Source organism: Amyelois transitella, chromosome 12, assembly GCF_032362555.1.
Source record: "Amyelois transitella isolate CPQ chromosome 12, ilAmyTran1.1, whole genome shotgun sequence".
Taxonomy (NCBI): Eukaryota; Metazoa; Arthropoda; class Insecta; order Lepidoptera; family Pyralidae; genus Amyelois; species Amyelois transitella.
Window position 1 is genome coordinate 7,436,279 of NC_083515.1, and position 26,720 is coordinate 7,462,998.

Sequence of the window (26,720 nt, forward strand, 5' to 3'; positions counted from 1 at the left end):
TCTTTCAAGTTTTCAATGCAATTTACCTTTTCTGTCGTTTTACATAATAAATTTTATTCGTAACATGTAGAATTATTCAAATTTCTTGGAGCTCAATTAAAATTCAAGAAATATATTTCATAACCATTTTCTGCGTTTGTATGGAATTGTTTTAGAAATGTTTATTTTTCTCCTTGTTCTTTTTACAATTACAGCGTGTTGTGTGATTGCGATTCCATTGAAAGAGCGCTTGTGAATGAGTGTCTGATTCCGACCGCAGAAAGTGGGTCAAGCAGGCCCCGGGTGCTTACCGCCTTTACAGCTACATACCCATAGGCTTTTTCAATGAGAACCTTTAACGTTTAAATGACTAGTCTTAAATCTAAATAGTGTGTATTTTCTTTATAATTGTAAATTCGTTGTTGTGTTAGCGACCAATATTATTTTTACCGATCTTATTTTCAGCCCATGTTAGATTTCCAAAATTAATTTTAACAACAATCGTAGCAAGTCCCACATTCATGTATTTATACAAATGAAAATATCGCTTATTAATATTTATATAAGTATAGTAGCGCACATTAGGGTAGCATTAAGTACAAAATGTGACGTGACGAAGACGAATGACGCACCTAGCGTGATTCACCCTGATGCCCTCAATTTGTCACCGTCTCAATCATGGCAGAATATCTGTCTCTACTCCCATCATTGATATAGAATAATCCAGAGGATTATCGGTAGTCGAACTGTTAATAGGTGCCCGAATAATAAAAGCATTATGCTTTAAGCATTAAGTAAAGGTCTTAAATTTTAGTTTCTTCTTTGTCGTTTCGATCGCTTTGGTAGAACGGTTGTCGTCACAATGAAGAAAACGCTTTCCTCACAATCTCCCTATTTCTCCCTGATGCCATTGGGATGCCATTGGCACAGTCTGATACGCGGTTTCCATTTGCTGATTTCATATGGACAGACCAGCGTAAAGGTAGGTGATCGGCCGCGTTGTTTGGTTCACTCTACCTCTGCACGACTAGTAGGTGTATAGAGTTTTTTTTGCGTCTAGACACATGGCAAAAGTATTGTTGTCTGTTACTATTGACAGACACCCCGTTATGCGAAGTTCCCTGATTATGGAGATGTTTGCCCGAACTCTGTCCACGATATTCCGTGCATCTAATCTTAGCTCAGTTTTAACGAAGTAAATAATGCCAGAATGACGATAATGATTTCAGAAGATTATCGCTCGTAATATCAAAAATTGAATGCAATTTTTTAGCACAAAGCGACGACCCAGATTACTTCTACCAGACTAAAAATTACGCGCGTTCCTTGTCACACAAAATATTGCTAACAGTCTTTTCTCAATACAGATTTTTCCGACAATTTCACCATGAAGCTCAATGGGCGGCAGGCGAGCATGACACGGACCTTGTTGAATAAAGGCATACTTAAATAAAAAAATCTTACCTTACCACAAAAATAAAATTAAGCCCAATATTTTCACTTTTTCCTGTTCTACTTTATGAAACACTAGCTGTTTGCCAACGACTTCGTCCACCTTAAACCTCTATAATTTTTTACTTATACTGTGTTTAAAATGTCTAAGCTATATAACTGCATTTTTTGAAGAATATCCGTTGAGTGGCTTTTGCGTGGAAGAGTTTGTTACTCTTCCACACACACAATACATACACGTCCTTATAAACTTCATATTAAAAATATTAGTAAGTAGGATTGGTAAGTACATAATTTAACTATTAAGTATGTCTATATATAGAAGTAGGAAACCGGATCCCAGGCCCCAAAGCTTAATGGTAAGTCACGCTAAGATAGAGAAAATCATAAATATCTAGGTATAAAGTCTTACTACCGTAAGGGTAATTTTTTGTCAACGGGAATTTCGAAAATTTCAAATCAAATCCTTCATGCCAAATTTCAAATCTCCTGACCTTGAGCTATATTTTGATATGACATCAGTATTCTTTGTTCAAATATTATAAGGAAGATATTTTGATTTCGATGTCTTCAACGCAAAATCACTAGAAAAACTGCCAATCTGAATGAGCTCTTACAATCAGAATAAACGTTAGACGCTGACTTATTTTGCGTTTGTGATCTGACTCTTATTCGTGTTTCTTTTAATGGAGTCGCAGTCAAGCAATAATTTATAGAAACTCTTACATAAAAGGAGGAATTACGATTGCCTTGTCTGTTATCCGAATCACGTTTATCGACGCTGCTAGAAAAAGACGTGATAGAAATGAAACTTTTATTGTGGCTATTTTAAAAATTTGGTTTTAAGATTATTATTACAGTTACAGAATAAAATTGCCAGTGTATTAAAAACAAAAAATATGGATAAAGTATAACTACGAAGAATATATGCAACATACGTAGGTACCTAACTTTTTACATTGGTTCAAATAAAGGTACCAAGGGCCAGCGCTATCCCTACTAGAGCTTGACTCCACTCACGTGTATTAGGTATATCCACGTATAAAATAAATGAATTAGGTTGAAGAAGCAAATAAACAAGGATAGTAGGTGAATGGGAACATCGGTTGAAGCCGAGATCAAGTCGGGTATTAAGACGTCCTGTAGAAAAGGCAGGTCAAGTGTACTCTAATATCACGATCTTTCAGAAAGAGAATAATAAATTTGGACGAAGCGAAATAAGTATGCAGGGATCGTGGCAAGTAATAGTGTAAATAAATGTGTGCAAAAATAAATAAGAGTATTTCTTTGAACCATATTTAAAATAAAACAAGAACGGGTGTTTAGTTGAAGAGATTGTTACGGAAATTTAGTTAGTTATTACATTAAGTCAGCCTGCGCTCGCCAAAGTTTTCGTCGTAAAACTTTAACTTTGAGTTACATTTCGTGGAAAACGAGTGAGTTCTCATTTTCATAAACAAATTTATCAACAAAATCCTTTATTTTGTACGACTGCGCTAAGTCTTTTACGACTTTCCAATTGGTTAATGGATATTTTGCATCTTTTAGAATAAGTTCCAATTCTTTAACATTTTTATCTCACCCATGTTCTTTTCCGTACTCACACATTAGTTCATGAAGGACGGTTCAGTAGCGTAACAGGTGAAAAACTTACAAACAAAAGCTCACATTCGCATTTATAATACTAGTTTGGATACTAAAATATAATTATCTTTGTCTGTATAAGAAAAGGCACAAAGGGTGAATTGAAATTTTCAAGTGGTAAAACTGACACTCAAGAGTGTAAAAGCTTTGTCAAATCGCTTGACAGCATGTGAAGCATCACTGCACTCTTTAAGACCCCTTTGATGCAAGCGGCTGAAAATGCAACTTGATGAGAGATATACCTACATACGTGAATTTAACAATAAATACTTATATTTTAGTTTCAAATATTGCAATGCTATTTAATTAGAACATCGGATAGAAAATCAGAACTTTCATAAAATCATTCAGGCTACATATTTTCTTGGGCTCGTCCTACGCGAGTAAAAGGAATAATTATCTTAGTTTTACATCTAAGTAAATATATTTATCACGTCTATATACTTAAGGAGGTAAACGTAACTAAAATTCTCGAAAATACTTGAAGGCCACGTTTGTAAAAAGAGGAATAATGTGCTATAATGTAAAAGGCATAAACAAAATTCTGCTTACCGTTGTTCAAGTTAAATCACGAACACAATTTATTCCTAAGAAAACTTTCTTAGAAAGTCCAATTAATCAAACATCAAAAGATCGTTATTTTATTTAGGTAGGTAGATATTATTTATTTTTCACTCTAACTAAGGAAATCACCGATCTTCTTTTCGCTATCAGGCGCCCGGGCTGGAGTTATTTGCCCTACTCGTCTGTAGATAGATTTTTAAGGAGTTTGCCAATATTTTCTGTGTAAACTTCTGATGTACTTATTTGAGTCAGCTAGAGGAGGTCTTCTAAATTAGAACTTTATTGCCCAAAATTTACAAAACGCGGACAATGTCATATGACAACCTTTACCAGTCTACTAATTAACTTCAACAACTACTTCAACAATCTACTCACTCTGCTGTCTGCTGGAAGATATTTCATCCGAAATAAGCTATATGTACCTTTGTTCAATGGTTCTGACCTATATCAAATAAAATGTACACTATGCCTATATTATCCTTTTGTTCATATTTTTTTTATAATTATAATAAACTTTTTAACATACTTAAGAAGCGGTAAGGTGAAAATTCTAACCTAATATGTTTGGGACTGGACCGAACAATTACTGTAAATTTGAACGAGCCGAATATACCGAAGATACCCCAAGGGAGAATGTAATTCGGCTTGATTCCGAATCCCGGCTGAAAACATACCTACTGTTGGGTCGAAAAAGGGTTCTCATTAACTGACGGACCATTAGTTTCGCTAATAACCCTTGCGAAGTGAACTAGAGGCGAGGTATTTAGTGGCAAAGTTTCGATCAACTTTGACATCCATTTCATTTATCATTCGTCATTGTTTTCACGTCTTCTAATAGGATAGACGACTCTCGCATTTTGTTAACATAAAGGCCGTTTATTTTATGTGGATTTAGAACTGGTAATTATAATTATAGAACGGTGTCAGATTCAGTCCCTTGTTTGGATAATAATATCTAACATTATTTATTATTTATGCTTTTCTCGGTCCCTGACCAGTTGGAGTGATTCATGATATCAATATAATATACACCATGTAAAAGCATAGAATGTGTGTGTTGAAGTGCCACACACATGATTAATTACTTTTGTTAGCTGTAAATAAATCAAATGGCCCTACTGTACTTTAAAAGATAGTCCTGTAAGTATAGTTAGTCTGCAGTTTATGCAGATTTTTCGAAGTCACGTTCTAGACGATTTAATTTCGCGCGAAATACGTGGATAACGCCATCCCTAACTTTTAATAACAATTCTGAAAAAAAAAGAGATGTGGAATATGGCATACCTACAATAGTAAAATTGATGAAATTTGGTACATATAAAAAATTTTTTGAATATGTATATGCAAGTAGCATATCCATATTCAAAAGTATTCTAATTACTTATCTACAAACTTAAATGTCACCACGTCCAGGTAGAAGCGGCAGGCCGAAAAGATCATGGCTTGTCGTTGCAAAAGATGATATGCGAGCTAATGGACTGAAATCCGAGAACGCCGAAAACCGGACCAAGTGGACAGAGAAAAGTCGGAAGTCGGACCCCGGGCCCTGAAACACTTCTGTGGAGGTGCATCCTCGGGAACTCTCGAGAATCCTCAACCAAGAACACGCAAAGATGAGAGAGACTTAAATACGTATGTAAAACATTTTTGACGTGGTTATTTCGTATGTTATCATATTTGTCGTGTTCGTCTATATTAGTGTCTCTAGGTAGGCATAGGTGCAGCCTCCGTATATCGTTGAAATTTGTAAAGTAGGTCATTCATTTAACCGCCACAATATTGAAAATTTTAATGACTACGGCTAATAGGTACATTTTTTGGAGAAAATAACTTTGCTCTTATTGGTTATATATCTTTAATAAATGATAAACAGTTTTTTTATTTTCTCGCGACGCGACGCCATTTTTATCGCGCCATAAACTATCGTTGTCCCGTTTTGCGTCATAATAAAAGCGAAGAAGAAATAATTTATCGAAGGATAAAAACGTCGTCGTGCGTGCTATGTTAGCCCCGCTCATATATGGCTATGAAGCTATTTATTGTTATCGATCGATAGTAAGACTATCGACAGTTCGGCAACACTATTACCCGCTGCCTTGCTGTAACTGCCAGCTGACAGCTGTCACTTTTTCCCTAAATGGGTTGCCAGAATTCTTTTTTACCAGTTAATTACCAAAAGATATCATATTTTGTCCGTTAAAAACTTACTTTTGTAAAAGTCCTCATAATATCATTGTATGACAATGTAAATAAATATTCCTTAACGCATTTAATTCATGAATAAATATCATAGCATTAAAAGCTAAAAATAATAGAAACTATGCAAAATTAACAAAAAATAACATACATACATACATAAAATCACGCTTCTTTCCACTAAAAAAGAAAAAAAATATTTGAATTAAAAAAGAAAGAAAGGGGAAAAATTTTTATACATTTTGAAAAAATATTCTCTAAAAACAGAACTTACAAATGGGTGTCAAAATGTCAAACTGCATTATATTGTCAAAATTCCCAAATCTCTATCTCGTTATTGAGAGTTTTCAGTTGAACCATTAAATTCACAAACATCTCTCTCTATAGAGGGAGAAGATGACTTGTTTGGTAGGTTCCTCCACTGTCGTCTGTTTCCCAAATAATAACCTTGTTTTCCATTTCAATTTTTTTTCATACAGATTTAAAAACATTACTTAAAGCCTTTTCAGCATCTTCATTTTTAGTTTATTGGCTCACAAAATCATGCCGATGATCAGAAGATGAATGAAAACAGGTTGACTAAGCAGATATACATGGAGAGTGTGGAGGGAAAGGTCGGGGTGGTAGGCTATTACACTCTTTTTTGAAAACTGTTTTAAATCAATCCTGAGACTGTGTTATACCTATAGAATTTTTATTAAAATTTTTTGAAGCCGAAAAGTGCTCTAAAAACGATTTATTATTTATGATTTTGTATTTTCGCGCGAAAACGCCATCCGCCATGCTGTTTTGACTCGTGACGTCATACTTTTAGTAAACAATACAAAAAATAGGTTATGTTGGATTGGTTGTGTAATAATTTACCTATTATAATTGTGTATTGTAAGAGAATGTTTAATACAATAAATACTTACATCGCTGTTTTAACATTTCTTAACTCAGCAGAACAGAAATCGGGATTGGACGCAAAAAATTTCGCCACCATCAACGTATTAATCCTCGGTAGATTTATATTGTCTGCTTTCACAAAACCGTCTTCCATGATTCTATTAAATTATTAAAGAGTAAAAACCCAAAAACGTGATAGAAATTTTAAAATTTCAAAGTAAACAGAGCCTGACATCATCAATATGTTTTCGATTCGATATTTGTTTACTAAAAGTATGACGTCACGTCAGTACCCAACATGGCGGATAGCGTTTTCGACTTTTGAAGAACAGATTAAAAAAGAGGATTTTTTAAATTGAATTATAAAATCCATATTGCACTTTTATGAATAATGATCGATGTTTTTCTTTTATTTTTTACAAAATCTATAAGATACGTGCATTTTTATATTTTTTTTTACATGGTGTAAAATAGCCTATTAAGGACGTCCTGGTAAAGGTCAAAAGTACCCGAAACCGCCGAGCTTGCATGAAGAGAGTTATGAATGTGGATGAAACAAAGGAAGTATGCAGGGATCGTGGCAAGTGGAAAGAGGTAGTCTCTGCCTACCCCTCCGGGAAAGAGGCGTGATTTTATGTATGTATGCAAAATCATGCCTGGCGATATAAACCCATATTTTTCTAATAGAGTCAGCATAGCCAGACAATTAGTCCCGCAACAGCTTGCAGGTTTCTACAATAATTTCTAGAATGACTTCTATCAAAAAAGGTTCAGTATTATTCAATGCAAAGTTATATTTTATTATTTTAAAAATAAGTATACCACTTCGATTCGTTATTTGAAAGAAATGGGAGGATTTGAGCTTAGAAGTCTAGCAACACTATTTGCAATTTTATTCCGCTGTCCGCTCAACGCTCGTCGTAAATGTTGTCATAACAAAGTTCATAATGGGTTATCACAGTAGATAAAATGGTATTTTTTAATTAAATAAAACATTATCAAGTTTATTTGTCAAAGGAACTTTTGGTGTAGTTCTTTTTACTATGAGTTCTACTGTAATACGTACGTTTTTATTTGACTGCCATCGACGATTACATAGAAATACTCTTCAATATTTCTGGAGTCCAACGATTGGTTTACAAACAAACTTCAACTTTAAGGTATTTATTATCAGTTACTATTTTAAAAATCGCATCGCATATTTTCAACTTTGCTGACAAAACTAAACAACAGGTCCCCGATGCATTAACACGTTTTCGTCTTAAAAGGTAAGGTTATTAGACTGCATCACCTACTTTGTTATTTTAAATTTAAAAGTCTTGACAGACAAAAACTGTACCTACCTAGTCACCAATTTGTTTTTAAAGAAAGGACTTGCCTTAATATCCATAGTCCTAAACAAATTCACGAAAATGCTTTTTGCATTAGGATGAGAATAAATGTTTGAGCAAATTTTTGGTGGGTTTAAGTGTTTTTAATTTAGAAATTGACATTATAAAGTTTAAAACTACATGTTGTACATGGTATTGGAGCTAAGTAACATATATTTTTACTTTAAATAATTAGTTATAAGATTTACTTATTAGTTATTGGTATACCTCCAGACCAGAAAATTGATTATTTTGACAAAAATGTAGTAGGTAAACACTAAACCTGTAACCATTTCCATTCTAACAATAAACTTAAAAAAGCCTCCCTATAAAGATGACGTATTGAGTACAAGGCATGTATGTATGATGTAATAAACAATTTTTGTTTATGATTGCACTATCATACATATCAGCCACAGGTCAATACAAGTGAACTTCATATTAATATCACTTTATTTACATCTCTTGGTCAGTGTATGACTTTGTACAGTATAGTCTTGGTCTTCGTGTATTGTATTATAAAAAAAATATATAATAAGTAAGCATTTGAATTATAATATAGTTTATTTATGAAGTAACTACTTTCTACTATTCTGATATAAAGTTTAAGTCAGCTATAAAGTTATTAAATAAAAAATCTTAATACAACTATTTCAAATAAAGAATTTATGTTCTGTACTTATATGTCATTTTTTTATTACAACAGATTGGCAAGAAGTTCATACATACAACTTCCACAATGAGCAACCTACTCACTGGACAACTGTGGGATACAGACCCGGAACTGTTTGAGATCATTAAGAAGGAGAAACATAGACAACTAACAGGGTTGGAGATGATTGCCTCCGAGAACTTCACTTCCTTGTCTGTGCTTCAGTGCCTCAGCTCATGTCTACATAACAAATATTCTGAAGGCATGCCAAACCAAAGGTACGATCATAAAGTATTTTTTATTGAAAAAGAATCAAAGTATCTTTGTTGACTCTAGTAATTTAAATAAAACCGTTTAATTAAAAAAAAACACAATTTGTTTTGTAACATATCTTATGAAAGAATCAACGATTTCCATAAAACTAGATGGCCACATTTAGCATGCTATTCTTTTTTTTTGTACTCTTGTTACACACACAATATCCAGTCCTACCTTTAGAGATCAACAATGGTGTTATCATTACAACTTGAACGGATGTTTTTCAAACATTTCACAGTAGCTACCATTTTTCCTTCCAGGAAAATTGTGGTTGTATCATTAATGAATGGAAACATAAACAATAAAATTCTTGTAATAAAGTACTTCCTGTAAAATATGCTATTACCTGATTTTAAAGTAATCATTAAAGCTCAAAGCCAATTTTAAACAAGCATATGCTTTCTCATGTATGAAAAAGTCAGCTCCTCTGTCAATTTCGATTTTAACTTATAATAAAATAAAATCTTAAAAAAGGTCATAATGAAACATTCTGTGTAAAATATTGTATGTGTCATTTCAGATATTATGGTGGAAATGAATTCATCGATGAAATAGAAATTATGGCGCAGAAGCGGTCTTTGCAAGCATATAGACTTAGTGAAGAGGAATGGGGAGTAAATGTGCAACCTTATTCAGGTATTATATTCTTCACTGTGGCCAATAAAATTTACATGGTTCTGACAATCTGGACAGGTTTCTCAGTTAACTGGATGTTGTACGTCATATAGCAGCAGTGGCTTCATTTTAAATACCTGGATTTTTTTTGCCAAAAAGGAAAAACAATTTATATGCAGACTATAAACTTGTAGTCCTGGGGGTCTGACAACCTCAGCGCCGCCGCCATATTCAGCTTTATTGCGAGCACACAAGCTCATCCTAAATTGCGCAAGGTAGCTGCACATATACACTTTATTAACAATTAAAACACTTTATTGCACCATTAGAATAAAACAAACAAAAAGAATAAGGGAAATATATGTTAATGCAATCTCTCCCAGTCATACAAGCACTGTTCATTTTTTCACTTTAGGCATAACCAATCTACCTCACCAGAGAAGGTTAACTTATAAAATAAAATCTTTTATTTATTTATCTTTATTTGATTAAGGACGTCCTGGTAAAGGGTCAGGTCAAGAGAACCCGAAACCGCCGAGCTTGCATGAAGAGAGTTATGAATGTGGATGAAGCGAAGGAAGTGTGCAGAGATAGTTGAAAGAGGTAGTCTCAGCCTACCCCTCCGGGAAAGAGGCGTGATTTTATGTATGTATATATGTATCTGCAGGGTCGCCAGCAAACTTCGCCGTTTACACCGGCATCGTGGAGCCGCACGGGCGCATCATGGGCTTGGACTTGCCCGACGGCGGCCATCTCACGCACGGCTTCTTCACGCCCACCAAGAAGATATCGGCCACCTCCATTTTCTTCGAAAGCATGCCATATAAGGTAATTTGCATTATATAACTATTGAATTCACAAATAAAACCTTCCTTAGATATCTTTTAACTGAATTTGATGTATGTATGATACTGAAAAATAGACCCACAAAATAAAAAACTTATGATTTAAATTGTAAGATTACAAAAGTATTTGGAAATAACACAATCACTGCACCCAAAAGTGCAACCGAAATCTTTAGTTTTAGATTAGTTAAGTCCTTAGCAAAAATCATGATAAGTAAATTCGTAAAAGACTCGACATATCAAGGAAAATTTGTAATCAGAAGTGCGATACGTAAATAACAAATGTGGTGGTAATTCAAGCACATCTACTGTGGATATAAGATAATTGACCTTATCATCATTTTGTGATGAGTGCCTTGTGGTTTCCGGCACTTTAGAGTAGAATCACTTCATATCGATGTCGTTAAAAGCGACTAATGGATTATAAACTTGGGATTCCTCTTTTTGGCGATGGGCTAACAACCTTTCACTATTTGAATCGCAATTCCATCATGAAGCTGAACATAGCCTTTCAACCTTTTTGATACTGTTGGCTCTGTCTACACCGAAAGGTATAGACGTGACTATATATATATGTATGTATCAATTTGTTCTGATCTCTTTGACAACAATAGATCATAATTTGACCTCATCGATGTAATTCTGTTGTTTTATTACTTAGAAACAGTTCAACAACAAATCATAACAAATATTTTATGTAAACACGTCAACAAGATATGATTCCTTATCAGTAGCTTTGGTCTGTTTGCTATTAGGTACTTATTAACATAATATATTGACCTATAGCTGTTTAACTGATGTAATTTAATTGTATGTAAGTCATGAATAAGATTCTCAACGTATCGACAAGTATTTTTAACCATCGTTATCAATCGTATCGATAGTTAAAAATAATTGTAGAAGTTATGTTGGAAACAGTTTTAACGATTGTTTGATAAACGATTTACTGCCTGTTGCATTGTTTTCCGTAAAAGTTTACTGACAATCTTTTATTCCCTCTTTTATTCACCCCCATTAATCGCAATAAAAACTATGTTTTTTCTCTGGGCCAAAATCGCGATATTAATCAGATTTTTATGATTTCCGAAGTTTTTTGCATATGTTATCAGTTCAATCTAACTCGAATTATAATAGGGGAGGCATTGACTTATGAGTACATATAACAACAAAGAAATTGGGATAATAATTTTTCCAATATCTAATATACAACAAATTAATAATTATAATAAAAAAAAACCTAATAAGTATCTTTAACACAGAATGACAATCCAAGTGAGATATGTTAGCAGTTAAGAAATTTTTCAAAAAAAAAAATTCAAAATTTTTTTATTCATTATTATAGGATATTATTATATCGCTTAATAATTGTCGTATGGTTTAACAACTTGGTTGACGTCAAATAAATTACTTAAAAACTAAGTTTACTGCCGCTTCCAAGGCGTCAGTGCAGAAGAAGCGGTAACAAACTGCACTGCAGCATTTTCTTCACAACGTCAACTTCACAATATTAATTTATACTTAGAATAGAATGTGGACGGGAGAATACATTGTTCACGGGAGATTTATATATTTGTGAGATTTAATATTGAAAAAAGAAAAAAATATATATAATATATATTTTATGGATTGCCAATTTTAAAAAGATTTATGTACAGAGTGTACTGAAATTTTGATTTAAGTTCAAATTAAACTACAATTAATTACGAGGTTCCTGTGCCAAGCTCGAGCCAGATGTTTTTATCATTAAGGTAATCATCAGTCCTATAATAAGCCTTCTCACAAAGTACTTTCTTTACATACTCTTTGAATTTTCGGTTGGGCATATCAAGAACAGACTCCGGCAACCTATTATAAAATCGTATACAGTTCCCCTCCAGTTTATTCAGTGGCATCCTAAGTCCCAATATTTCTCAAACTGTAACCTTTTTATTTAGTTGCATCCTAAGTCCCAATATTTGTCAGCGTCTACAATTGATTTACACGTTTTACCAGGTGAACCCCGAAACAGGGCTAATAGACTATGACAAGTTAGCGGAGACCGCGAAGCTGTTCAAGCCTCGCATCATCATCGCCGGCATCAGCTGTTACTCGCGCTGTCTCGACTACAAGCGGTTCAGGCAGATCGCGGACGAGAACGGGGCCTATCTGATGGCTGATATGGCGCACGTCTCGGGACTGGTCGCCGCTGGTGAGTCATTTTTTTTTATATACGTAAATATCGGGTCGGCGGAAAGGGAAACTAGAAACAGACCTAAATACTGCGAGAAGTAAGTCGAAAATCGTCGCTTGTTTGTTGTTTTGATTTTATAAGATTTTGCACAGTACCTAACAGCCAATATTATCTACACAGGCTCGCAAAAGCAACAAATCTTCATAATAAAAAGCGCAACGGGAATGCGATAGTTTTTCGCGCGATAAAAACGGTGTCGCGCGTTTCTTACTTCGGGGGTTGCTAAAGTTTCAGCGTTGCCTGAGAACAAATCAACATTTTTCTATCCCTGGCACTTTGAAATGACATCCTTGATAACTTGCAGGTATTATTCCAAGCCCGTTCGAGTACGCCGACATAGTATCGACAACTACCCACAAAACACTCCGTGGTCCCAGAGCAGGCGTCATATTCTACCGCAAGGGCGTTCGCTCTGTGAAAGCGAATGGCACCAAAGTAATGTATGATTTGGAGAGCAGAATCAACCAAGCGGTATTCCCTGGCCTGCAAGGAGGACCTCACAATCACGCCATAGCGGCCATAGCTACGGTCATGAAGCAAGCCATGACTCCCGAGTTTAAGGAATATCAAAAGCAGGTAAGATGTGTTCCTTTTTAATGCCCTAGGACATTTTATTAGGGTTCCGTAATCAGCAAATAACATTATAGTTTCACCCTATCCATTTTTCTATCGCAAGCCAATCAAACAATAAAAAATTATCTTTCTAAATAAACATGCCTAATTTGGTACCTAACATGGATAAAATAAAATAATGCAAATTTTCACTCCGAATCATGTAATAAACAGTTCTGATTGTTGTACAAAAGAAATCATTATATTATTAAATTAATTTTCAGGTCGTAAAGAACGCCCAGCGGTTATGTGAGGGTTTAAAATCTCGCGGCTACAACATAGCCACAGGAGGGACGGACGTGCATATAGTCCTCGTCGATATGAGGAGTGTGGGACTTGTGGGGGCTCCGTCCGAACGGATCCTGGAACTCTGTGGAGTTGCTTGTAATAAAAATACTGTTCCGGGAGACAAGAGTGCTATGAACCCTAGTGGCATTAGACTTGGTGAGACCTTCTTTTTTTTTTAAATTCAAACCAAAAAATTTTTTAAATTTATGATACATATTTATTAAGATGGTTCTTGAATATAATAGATGGGTGAAACTGTAAGTTGTAAAATATAGAGTTAGGGCTCTAATTGATTTGTTCCAAGAACCAATTCATAAAATAATCAACTTGTTTTCCAAAAATCTGTAATGATGTTTTGGATGTCTTGGACATCCCTAATACGAATTGTAATGTTCATAATCGACCCAATAAACTTCAAAACGCATGTATAATATTTATTATAATAATCACTTTCAATTCTAGGTACTCCCGCACTTACCACCAGAGGTATGAAGGAAGCTGACATCGACAGGGTAGTAGATTACATCGACAAAGCTGTTAAAATTGCTCAAGATATTATCAAAGTATCCGGACCGAAGATAGCTGACTTTAACAAAACGATCGAAGGGAGCGCCGACTTCAAGGCAAGAATCAACAAACTGCACAACGAAGTGGCGGAATTCAGCAAATCATTCCCACTCCCCGGACTAGAAGATTATTAAGTTTACTATATTTTGATACTTTTTAAGATATTGTATAGCCATTTTATACTGTCATCTGTAATTAAGCTGAACATACAGCTGAAGGTGGTCTTTTGGCTCAGTCTACCTCGTAAGAGATAAAGACGTTACTCTATATATATACATTTTTTTTGTGTTTTTTATTCCATCTATCCACATACTTTTATGTCAAATGGATTTACGACGAATCTCGGTTTTACTTTGTATCCATGCATTTAACTTCCTATTGCATTTAATTCCATTTTGCTCATTATTACTTATAATTAAGGTGCCTTATAGTTGTAAGTGAAACTGTGTTATTCCTATTATTTTGCTAGAAATATTTTTACGGCTGTGTATAAATCAAAAGAGTACCACTAAATTGTTATAACGTAAAGTGTATGTTGTTGATATATCTTAAAAATAAAATATAACTCAGATTTGTGGCTATAATTTTTACAATATTTCTTTTGTTAATCCTTTTCTCAAATTTACACACGAGAATATTTTATTGTAACGAAATATACCGAGCAGTAGTTTTTGCCCCCTATTTAGCGTACCAGCAGTAACTATTATGGCTGAATTGAAAGTTAAAAATTTAAGAGCACGCGATTTGCCGAAATTTTTAAATAATAAACGTAGCATTTGTTTCTCCAGGATATTCCAAATGTCATCAAAACCGTGCAGTAGTTATAGACTTTTTGTTTTAAAATATCTGAAGGTAGAACTGTTCTCTGGCAAAGTCGAGTAAAAGAACGCTGCCACCGTAATATATTTTTCTCTAGCCTTGCCATTTTTGGAGACTACGTCAGAAAGGCCTAGGGGTACCAAATCTATTTGAGTTCTCCATACATATACATAATTGAAGAAAGAGCTTGTAAAAATGTAATGGTCTATAAACAAATTTTGAACGCTTTGCAAAAATTGTTTTGTAGTACCTAAATACATTGGATTGGATGTACCAATTAATGACTAAAGAAACCCTTTTGACGAAACTGGGTTAAATATTTTTTTATTAGTTTTTGACTGCGCTCCCAAAGAAAAAGTACCTACATAACTTATGGTATTTGTCTGTCTCTGTGCCAGTTATCAAGTCCGTGGTTCCAGTGTGTTACAAATATCATACTAATGTTTTCTGTTTAAAATATTAGTATAGTCCCATGCCCACTGTTTCGTTCTAATTCAAAAGGGGAAAGTACTTTTATCTGCGACAAACCTCTAGGGTTTAAGAGGTTTTTCTCTCCAACAATAACATTGGCATTACACATTGATTGACACTGCCACCAAGGAACCAAACAAATAATCTTTAAGTCATTTTTGTTTTGACGTTGACGTTTTATTTGTTTGAATCATTCATTCACTGCTGCGATTTGCAAAGAGATTTGCAATCATCTGTCGTTCATTTCATTCAATCATAAATTTATTTTCTTTCTTGCAAAACGAAATGTTTTGTATCGAAATTAAAACGTAATTACCTAGCGATTGCATTGGTTTTGATAAAATAGCTATTGCTTGCAAGTAATTTATTTTTAATCAGAAACGAATCAAGTTGCAACTATGTGGAAAACTTAACTGTGTCGACCTTGTGTATACCTACATGGTTTCTTGGACTGAAGGAAAAGTGGATTATTCTCTTCTTTACCGTTAAACTGAGTGTCAATAATTCCCTTACTCTCTGCTGTTTCTCAAGTTTCTCTGCATTCAAAAGACTAGATGAATTTAAAGCATTAAATACAAAGTTTTATTTACTAGTATGTTTACATATGTGTGTGGTAAAGACCACCTGGAGATCAGGAGACAGAATTCACCATGACTATGTACCCCACGTCCGGAGCGGTAGCAGCGTCTCAGGGAGCGATCAGCCAAGTCTCTCAAAATGGAAGCATTACTCTTCCCCGTTCACATCATCAAAGAACAGGCAAGTTTTTTTCAAATTTTGAAATGACCTAGTGTGCTATTGAAATGTCTTGATCATTATTGAAATTGTAAATATAAAGAGCTTGAATGATAATTAAATTACCTGTTTACAAGCCATCTCACATGAACTTTAAATTCTTTCTTCTCACCAAGTTTGACTGCCAGGATGTAGGCTTCCTTCAGTTTCTTCCATATTTATTAATAAGAAGGAGGGTTGATATGTGTGTTGGAAAAGAGTGAGGGGTAAAAAAGGAAGAATATAATTTTTTCAGAGTATTTTTATATCTATATTTTATTAATTTCGCTGCATGCATTTCAATACTTTTGACTTGTAAACACTTTGGTTGGTATTAAGATTGAACCATCTGTGTTCAGTTTAAAAATAAATTTAATTTTTGTATTAACATTTTTTACTAAACACAAATCACCAAAAAACACTTGCACTAAATACTTCTAAAAGAGATTAGAAAGACCTTAGCTTAGTTACCCATGGAAAATAACTGAAATTACACATGATAATTGCAGGGAGACCACCGGCAGCACCAAAGTCATATGACTATCTGCTGAAAGTCCTGTTAGTAGGGGACTCTGATGTTGGAAAGCAAGAGATCCTTCAAGATTTAGAGGATGGTTCAGCCGATTCTCCATTTTGCAGTGGCAGCGGTAAGACAAATTTTATTAAACTATTTGAATTTAGTTTTAGAGTGTCTGTAAATCTTATATTTTAAGTTTTAAGTTCTAGTTTAGTTTGGAGGTAAATTCTCTTGGTGTTTAGTCTTGTTTGTGACCTTTCCCTGGGAAGGGACCCAGGGATGTTACCACAATCCTAGAATGGTAAGGATTGATTATTGAACACCCAACTCCTGACTTAAATTTGCAACCTATTCAAGGTTGCAAATTTAAGTCAGGAGTTGGGTGTCCTAATCCAGCTTGAATTATGAGATTAAATATGCATAGAGTGGCTTAAATGTGCAAAATTTGACATGTAGTTTTACCTCACTGTAAGATAATGATTAGAATTCAAAATGTCATATGTCTCTGTCAGACTCAAGAAATTTATTTGTTGATCACCATAGAAGTTGAACCTGTACTGTATGCCTGGGAACAGGCACGTTTTTGACTTGATTACATCAACGTCACAACAACACACGGTAGTTTTGGTACTAAGTTATCAGCAACAAAATCTTTAAAATCTTATATGTAATTTCATTCAGCATACAAAACAACAACTATCCTTCTTGATGGGAAACGAGTGAAACTCCAACTGTGGGACACATCGGGACAAGGGAGGTTCTGCACGATCATCCGCTCGTACTCGCGGGGCGCGCAGGGTATACTGCTGGTTTACGATATCACAAACAAATGGTCCTTCGACAGTATTGACAGGTGGCTAGAGGAGGTTGAAAAGGTAATTCGTTCATATAATTTATTTGTAAAAATAGAGATTTTAATTTATTGTGGTTTTAGCAAGTTGTTTATTATTCTGATAGTAGTGGTGATTTTATAAAATGCAAGAATTCATAATGAGGTAGGAAAATTTATTATTTTTTTTACTAACCTTGACATCCATCACCATGGAAGTTATGATGGCAGCTACCCAGACTGAGAATTTATGTAACATTATTTTTAAACTTACACTAGAATTATGTCTCAATATCAATAATATATAAAGGGGTATCATACCAAGGCCAAGGAATCAAGTTCTCAAAAATAACAGTATTTCAACAACCTTGACAACTGCAACAAAAATATATTTTTAATTATAATTTGCTATTTCCAGCATGCTCCAGGAGTACCCAAAGTACTGGTTGGGAACCGACTACATTTAGCTTTTAAGAGGCAAGTGCAAGAGCGCGACGCGGAATTATACGCGGCTAAGAATCACATGGCGTTCTTTGAAGTGAGCCCGCTGTGCGACTTCAATATCAGGGAGAGTTTCTGCGAGCTGTCCAGAATGGCGCTACATCGGAATGGGATGGAGAGGTTATGGAGAAGCAATAAAGGTTGGTTTTGATGATATTTTTGTGTTAGCAGGATTGGAAAAGATTGAAGGAGACCTATGCTTACAAGCAAATTTATTTATAAGAAAATAAATGAAATAATGTTATATTTACATGTAAAGCAGAATAAAGTTTATTTAACCCATTCTATTCTGCTTTAATATGGTATGGACTAGCTGAATAGTATCTTCAAGATTTCTCGTGGCGATCGGCTCAGTCTGCACTGTAACTAACAAAGAGTGTGTGTGTAATATTCTTCTTTTCTCGTTGAACAGTATTAAGCCTCCAAGAGCTGTGCTGTCGCGCGATAGTGGCTCAAACCTCAGTGTACGGACTAGAGCGGTTGCCGCTGCCTACCACGCTGAAGTCCCACCTCAAATCCTACGCCATCTCGGCCGCGCCCAGCCGCCACAGAGCGCGGGCCACCAAGCATCCCCACCACGCGCGCCTCAACTGCACCGGGAGAAACTCCTGCACGATAGTCTGAACTCTATGGTTCATACTCGGGATTGTCGATGGTTAGATAGTGATGTGCATTCCATACAGACGGATAGACAGTGCCTATATTTAATTTTTAAAACGTCTTCGAAATTATATACAATAAGAGGCAGAAATATTTGGTGATCAACCACAAATTTGCTACCTAAATAGTACTGTGTGAAAAATAACTATCAATATCATGATTGCATATAAACCTAAAAGTCGGCTAGGGCTTTTAGCTTGAGCATGGCTGCATGTAAAACAAAGAAAGCATGGTCGACCGCTTGTTCCTTAGCAGTTGCCTTAGTCAGTTAAAAGAAAAAGTACCGCCAAATACACTGGACAGATTTTTTCTTAAATTTGTCATTAATATCGAATTTTTTATATGAACATGGGAATGTAGCTGGGCGCTGTAAAGTATTTTGTTACTGTGACTTTAAATATTAGATTTAAAGATTGTCGGATAAATTAAAATCCCAGTATGGATGCATAGAGTTCAGGTATTATTTAGAGTAGTATATCCTAAAAGTATTTTTTATACTTTCTCACTTATTTCGTGTTATAAGTATACTATGCAACACTAATCTGACTGCCAATTGTAAGTACCTATATCTATTTATAAAACTAAAATAAATGATCATTACCTACTATGCAATTTCACGTTAGTACTGTGTCAAAAATTGTCCAACTTTAATTGAAAACAAGACACGCTATCTTCTTTGACCATTGAATACTCACTGCTGAAAACGCGCCCAGTGTGTGTAGGGAAAAAAGGGACACTAAAAATATTTGTACTCAACTCAATGCAACTAAATCAGTTTCATTTTTTTTTTAAATTTGTTATGTAGAGCTTGAATTTATTGGTCTACTGTACTAGACAAAATCGTTTTCTTTATGTCTGTTGTCTGTCTGTATGCGACGGATTTTAATACAGTTTTCGTTTTTCGTAAAATCAATTTTTCATTGAAAAATATTCAGTACAGATTATAACCTAATAATATGCGGTTAAATCCAAAACTATGTGAAAAAACAAAAGTTTGCTATGAATTTGTAAATAAAGAAATACTATCTATAGACCCGCTAGGCGCGTTTTCGCAATCTGGTGTTGACATGCAGGCTGTAACTGACAACGGATTTGTGACTAGAAATAAGTTTTGTTACTTAACAGATATAATAATGTGAATATAAGTGTTATTTAATTATAAATGATATGTGAATATTTTGTTGTAAGGCAACTAGCTCCTCGTTTGTCCACATTAATGATACAAACTACTTTAACTTACTAATACGTTTCTAGTAATGTAAGGAGGGCTAGTGTTGTTAACTGGTGATATGGAAGTGAAATAAAATGAAAATTCTTTTCATCAAAATGTGTAAAAGGTCGATTGCTACTCTTGTCTCAGGGACGTCATTCGCCTTTCGGCCGTCATGGCAACCAAACTTCGCAACCAGTTGAGAAAAAGACATTTTCATTCTTTGTCGGCAACCAGTTATGAATAAAGATTTTTTTTTCTTTATAAGCAACTAGTTGCCAACAAGGAATTTCTCAAAAACACTAGTTGCAGTATAAGAATTTAATTTCTTCTTACGCAACAATGTAGTAATGTCCTCATCGAATACAAACACTGATCAATAAGTACATAGATTTCGTACTAGCTGTAGCCCGTGACTTCGTGAACGCTCAAACCACTACCTACACCACGGAGGCGGTTATTGTCCCTGTTATATTAAAACAAATATATTTTAATAGTGTTCATTTATTTATATTAACTGAGTGACTTAAACCGCTAAAACGAAATTGCAAAAGGGCTAATAATCTCCAAACAGTGACCAACAGATATCTTTTTTTCTACTAATTCACTCAACGCCTGGTCAATCTCCTCGTCAATTGCCTTATACTCTTTATTCTTTTTACTTTTAATATTTAAATCATAAGATTTATATTCTGTTGACAGAATATCCAATAATTGTGGCAACGTTGGATATTTTCTTCCAATATATCTATTAATTTTCGCATGCCATCCTTCAAGGCTATTATTAGTTCTTATATTTTCGTTACCACAAGAGCAAGACATCATCATTTCATTTTTCTTTATCCATTGTTTATTAAAGTATTTATTAAATTTTTGCAACCCGTCAGATGGATTTCTAGGGTTTTTGCTCATAACATATTCATATCCTTTTTCTATGTATTGAACAGGAAGACGAGCTAAACCAACGCACCGTGCAACATGCCTCTTTTCGGTTCTTAATTTGACATTTAAAGCTTTTGCTTTTTTCCATAAGCAACGATTAAAATGAAAGTAGCAGCCTTTGAATATAATTTTTGGAAATACTTTTTTAATTGCATTTATTGCTGCCACTTCGAAATCAAGGGTTATTTTTTGGGGGTTCCAACCGATGCTTGTCTTGATTAGGCTGAACAAAACTTTGTATGTTTCTGTTTTTTTATCCGGCAGCAGAGCAAAAATTAAAGGAGCTACTGAATTGTTATTCTTATTGTATCCATGTATTGAATATAGTTGATAAAATCCTTTCGGACAACACTTAAAAGTGCCGTCAGCGTAAAAATGATGATACTTATTCATCTCCTTTCTGTTTTCATTAGAACAGAACACGATGATTCGTTTATCGTCATCCACGTAGTCAGCAACACAAAAATTTTTATATTTAGTGGGTACAATAAAATCATGACAATTATTAAAACGTGACTTTGCAACGCCCAAAACTTTGTTTCTTTCATTATATAATCCCGTCTTTATGTTATTAAACTGTGGTATTTTATTTATAAATTGAAAACCGTCGTTTTTGAGTCCTTTGACAACATCCTCATACTGTTTTTGAATCGATATAAAATTACAACTGCTCCTTTGCTTCAAGTCGTCCATCTTTTTCAAAATTAAATTTTTTCCAATATCAGCTTCACAGTCTGCGTCATGTTCCTTTGTTATTTTAATTATTTCATTTCGTGCATTTATGGTTAAATTACCTCTGCATCCATTTTTAACATAGCATTTATAAAATGAGTCTCCATTTTTATATATTTTTTTACGATGATAACGGCGTCCTTCATGTAATATTGATACACCTCCTCTTCTTGTAGTTATATATTCTACTGTAGAGGAATTTGGATATATGTTTGAAGTAGACATCACAATGAAATAAAATTCGTTTTTTTTCAAGCGAGGCTAGTTCGCGACAAAATATGTGTACTGACTTGACAGGGAAAATTAATGACATATTATTTAATTGACATATATCAATTAAAAGGAAAAATAATCCTGGCCAGTAATTCTAGAAATAGGATTTAATATAAGTACGGATTGACCGCAAAGATTGTCAACCCATTACTTCCCATTATTTTTGACGCAACTTGTTGTCAAGAAAGAATTTTAAATCATTTTTCACAACTGGTTGAGAAACTCAGTTGCCATGGTCGATAAAAATTTTCTTGGTTGGCAACTAGTTGCTTACAAAGAAAAAAAAATCCTTATTCGTAACTAGTTGCCGATAAGGAATTGAAATGTCTTTTTCTCAACCGGTTGCGAAGTTTGGTTGCCATGACGGCCGAAAGGGTCATTCGCGTGCGAGCAATATTTCTTCCTCTCGTGAGACAGCTACTAAAGCAATATTTTACATTAGGAATTGTTACGGAAACACCCAATTAATATTAAACTAGCGCGTTCGCAAATATTCAACAACAGGAAAACTGAAATTAACATTTTAATATGTTCTGTCCTATTTACAATGAGAAGTACAATTTAACGTATTCACGTAATATAACGCAGCTCTACGGTAAACTTGCGAAGCGTGCGAATGGTGAAAATCTTTATGTCCACTATATTAAGATAAAATACTAATATTTGTATAAGATTTCACAACGCATTGACTTAAATTTGTAAATATTTTGGCCATATTTATAACTGTTTGAAGGAATTAATTGCATACCAAAAGTTCGTTGTAAATTTTAGTAATAATAATTAAATATGGAATATTTTCAGAAACGTAAATTTACTAAATACACTATTGTTTAGTATTGGTCTCACTACACAACTCCTTAGTTATTGTATGTTTTCTATAATGGTTGTGTATGTTTAATGGAACAATATAAATACTTATGTGTAGTTTATTTTTGCATTTAATATTTCAATGTGTCATATCAGGTCACTTGTGTATAAATAAAATGTATAAAGTAATTTCCAATGATTGCACAAAAAAATGGAACCAGGCAATACAGATCGATGCAATCCGTCCCTATAAATATCTGACGTCGTCCTATCCATCTCTTTTTATCAGTATTGATCATTTGACATTCATTTAATTCAAAGGTTCTTGCTTATAATAAAAATCAACTTCTCATACTGTGCATGTTAAGAAATTTATACGAAAATTATCAAATTGATTGCTGTTATATTTTCCCAGCTTTTAATAAATGAAATTAATAATAATTAATAATCACTTAACGACGTTTACTTTAAATTAATGTACATTTTCAGATTCATCATTATGCAAGGTACTTAATCAATTTCTGTTTTAAAAATCATCTCACATGACAAAAGCTGTACTGATTATAATGTAATAACTTACATTTCATGTGATAGTAAAAGTATACATACGAATATTCCGTTGGTCCATTCCCCCAAAATTCCCATCTAAATTATAGGAATCACATTTGTACCTAATGATCTTCTAATAATTATTATTATAGATTGTTTTCAATGCATGCAAATTTTTCAGCCGGTTTATCTCACTAACTTTTGTACATAATATTGTGTAATTTTGGTATATTTTGTGATAGTTTTAGTTTATGTAAATCCAAATACACTAATGCCAGCTAAAAGTTTGGTTTAGGTTGATACAGTCATAATGTTACTGCTACACGATTGTAAGTTGTAAAATAAAACTATTTATAAATAACTGAGGGTTTCAGTTTACACCAATACCCTCTTATTTAGTGGTCAGCCAATGTAAATCATATTATCGAATGTTAAATGTCTCATAAACTTAATAAATTTATTTTGACACAATATTTCGAATTAACACATTTATGATTTACATTGCCTGAGGTCCATATTTCCAATTCAAATTTCAAAATGATAAATCAGTTTTGAGCATCCTCTATGTGGCATGATTAAATCATGTAAATGATAATTTTCTTCTTCAGTCAGATAGCTAAAAATCAGTTCAAACCTAAGAGCCCGCATACGCCCTGTGCTGCGGGGCCATTCCAACTGAAAAGTGACGCAGGAATGCGCGCAACGCAACAAAATTGAAATCAATAAGATGTAACATGCGCGTCCAAGCTCTCGCTCACCTCACACCACAATCATATGAGCATCCAAACAATGTTTTTAATTTTCTCTGATTATTATCTAGTGGTCTAAACAGTCCAAATGTTTGGTAGAACGAAGCAATGTAATCTGTCGCACAAAATGATCATCCGCCTAAATAACTTTTTGTATATTTTTAATTTACGTCAAGGCACAATTCTTATTGCCGTCCATCAGATCGTAAGTACAGTTTTAATAACATAGTTTTAAACATTGCGAATTGTACATTATACACATATGTTATATAACAAAAAAGTTTTTTGTGTAATCTCTTTACCTATTTTTTTTTATTTTAATGTTTTCTGTGTCTGATGAAGCTGTAAGGAAAGATCTCAGAGAAATATACACAACATATGTACAATTTTATTGCAAATCACAGGGTATTCATACATTGCTTAATTTATATAAGTATCAGCAAGAGATTGGTCCTTTGAATAACAAACTTCTATCACCCAGGCACTATCATCTTTCGTACTTATCATATTGCTCGTCGGAATATCGCATCTGGGCGAGATGTTGTCTATGCTTCACAACGACATGGAAGATGACGCAGAAAGAAGAGGTTTCTATGAGGTTGCATACGGACAGGAGCTAACCTTCCACGAAGGAGACGTTGTCAGCACCAATAATCAGAGGCGGTTTGCGAAAGCACAGCATCTTGCATCAGGTAAACAAAATTATTAATAAGTAAATACATACATATGCAAATGCCTAATGAATGAAGAATATGCCTTCAATTCTGACGGAATTACAAAAAATATAGAAATGGCACTGCCATGGTGCACATTATCGACATAGAGGTGTACTCAAGTGTCTCGTCTCGATTTTAATATCCTTCTATAGTATACTAGCTGTCCCGGCAACCGTTGTTTTGCCATATAAATAATATTTGATTAATATCTATTTAAAAAAGATGTTAAGGGTGGACAACCCTCAACCACTAAGAGGACATCCACTAAGGGATATGAAAAATAGATGTTGGCCGATTCTCAAACCTTCTCAATATGCTCACAAAAAAAAAAAATAATGAGAATCGGTCAAGCCGTTTCGGAGGAGTACGGAAACGAACATTGACACGAGAATTTTATATAAGATGATATTTATATGATACAAAATTTCTTTTTCAGTGACAGTAATATTCCTGTACACAAGTACGATACTTACGTCCATATACCTAATGTGCTGCATCTCGTTACTCCACGGCGCTGTGAAGTACAAACGGGAGTACGTGCTGCCTTGGATCATGGCCGCGTGCGTGGCGGTGGCTCTGCTTATAGTGGCCATCGTGATTGGCGACGGGTACCCTTGCGTCGTTAACTTGTTCGGGGGGCATAACTTATATCGTAAGTTTCGTCTTCCTATATGAGTAACGAGAGCATCTATTATCAAGTTTTATCAATTAGGTTCCGAATTAACTTGCTCATGATATTAATAGTCGAGTCGTCCATGTTTTGATGGGTGTCTGCGATGTAGGTATATCGTTTACCTACCAATTGCCATACGATTGTTCTGTCGCTAGGCGTTGTGAAATGTTCATCACAACACCACTGTCAGACATTACCTCACCTGCAGATTTCTTCCAGTTCTGTACCCCAAAAAATATTTGATCAAATAAGTATTTATCAACCTACTCAAATTCACCGCAAATTCGCCTCTATTGCCGTATCATAGAGTTCCATACAGGGTAACTTGATATGCGATTGGTTGTACTTTATTAACTTTCCTGCAAATATTTTTCAGATTTCGGTTGCGCACTCTTCGTCCTAACTTTCATCTACGCCATTTGCGCTGTGAGCAGTTTCGCGTTGGAAACCGGCAGTGGGCGCTGCCGCAGCGCACGCGCGACCAGCGACGAGAGAGGAGAACGACTTCTTCTGCTAGACCATGCGGCCCACTCGAGCCTTCTCTCCTCTGCACAGCTATACAAGCTTTCCCATGGCACGCGGTCGCAATTCGTGTAATTACGCTTCGTTATTAGTATTATCACAAAGCAGTGAGGATACAGAGATAAAGCTTATGACCATGAAATATTGAATCAAATATGCGGCAGTGGGTTACTGTAAATTTTAACGCCTTTGCCTCTATTGTACTAAGTATTTAAGTTTGTGTTGTTTTATATGAGTTTGATTATATCATCAACTCTTCTTTCCCGTAGATATGAAAAATAGGCGCTTCGTTCGCTGCTGAGATCCTAAGTTCAATTTCATAAATGTTTTCTTAGGTGCTACTTAGGTTTGAGAAGCAATTTCTGTACTCTCAGTACTTTGAAAGGCTATTGATGAGTTTTTAAGCCTTCCGTCCGGCGAATATTAAAATGTTTTACAGTAAAAGGCACTACAGAAAACATATTGTTAAAAGCATAGTCAATTAATAAAATTCTTTTAAGATGGTAACTTATATTCATCTTGTCTACATAATGTAGTTTGTTCATTTATATAAAACATAACAATATTTGTAAAAAAAATATAACATGGCTTCTAGGCTCTAGTCTAGAGTATATTACAATACAGCATTACAAATGTTTATTAGAAAAACGTGAAAGAGAAACGTAAAAAAGTGGAAAAATAATGTGTACCAGTATGTATGAATGTTGTTATTTCCTATTAATTTTATTCTATTAACAATTGTCTATGAGACAAAAA

General features: G+C 34.3%; 3 protein-coding genes across 5 annotated transcripts; all 3 read left to right on the top strand.

Moving 5' to 3' along the window:
- The first annotated feature begins 7,628 nt into the window (after window positions 1-7,628).
- Window positions 7,629-14,791, top strand: LOC106142679 (serine hydroxymethyltransferase). 3 transcript variants are annotated; one of them, XM_013344538.2, is made up of 8 exons: window positions 7,629-7,883; window positions 8,800-9,023; window positions 9,584-9,699; window positions 10,346-10,506; window positions 12,516-12,711; window positions 13,058-13,329; window positions 13,590-13,809; window positions 14,116-14,791. In XM_013344538.2, exons 1-8 carry the CDS (start codon window positions 7,767-7,769, stop codon window positions 14,352-14,354), a joined length of 1,545 nt encoding a protein of 514 aa, XP_013199992.1. In that variant the 5' UTR covers window positions 7,629-7,766; the 3' UTR covers window positions 14,355-14,791. The 3 variants fall into 3 exon arrangements, with proteins under 3 accessions (XP_013199992.1, XP_013199993.1, XP_013199994.1); XM_013344539.2 differs by lacking the exon at window positions 7,629-7,883 and adding an exon at window positions 7,884-7,991; XM_013344540.2 differs by lacking the exon at window positions 7,629-7,883 and adding an exon at window positions 8,535-8,631.
- A 958-nt stretch (window positions 14,792-15,749) lies between these two features.
- On the top strand, window positions 15,750-20,164 carry LOC106142579 (ras-related protein Rab-40C). The gene is made up of 5 exons (XM_060946755.1): window positions 15,750-16,273; window positions 16,798-16,931; window positions 17,483-17,676; window positions 18,049-18,271; window positions 18,544-20,164. The coding sequence occupies exons 1-5, from the start codon at window positions 16,161-16,163 to the stop codon at window positions 18,753-18,755; spliced, it is 876 nt and encodes a 291-aa protein (XP_060802738.1). The 5' UTR covers window positions 15,750-16,160; the 3' UTR covers window positions 18,756-20,164.
- Window positions 20,165-22,684: 2,520 nt separating this feature from the next.
- Window positions 22,685-26,628, top strand: LOC106142203 (uncharacterized). The gene is made up of 4 exons (XM_013343886.2): window positions 22,685-24,258; window positions 24,535-24,745; window positions 25,206-25,421; window positions 25,819-26,628. The coding sequence occupies exons 1-4, from the start codon at window positions 24,142-24,144 to the stop codon at window positions 26,037-26,039; spliced, it is 765 nt and encodes a 254-aa protein (XP_013199340.1). The 5' UTR covers window positions 22,685-24,141; the 3' UTR covers window positions 26,040-26,628.
- Window positions 26,629-26,720: the final 92 nt, after the last annotated feature.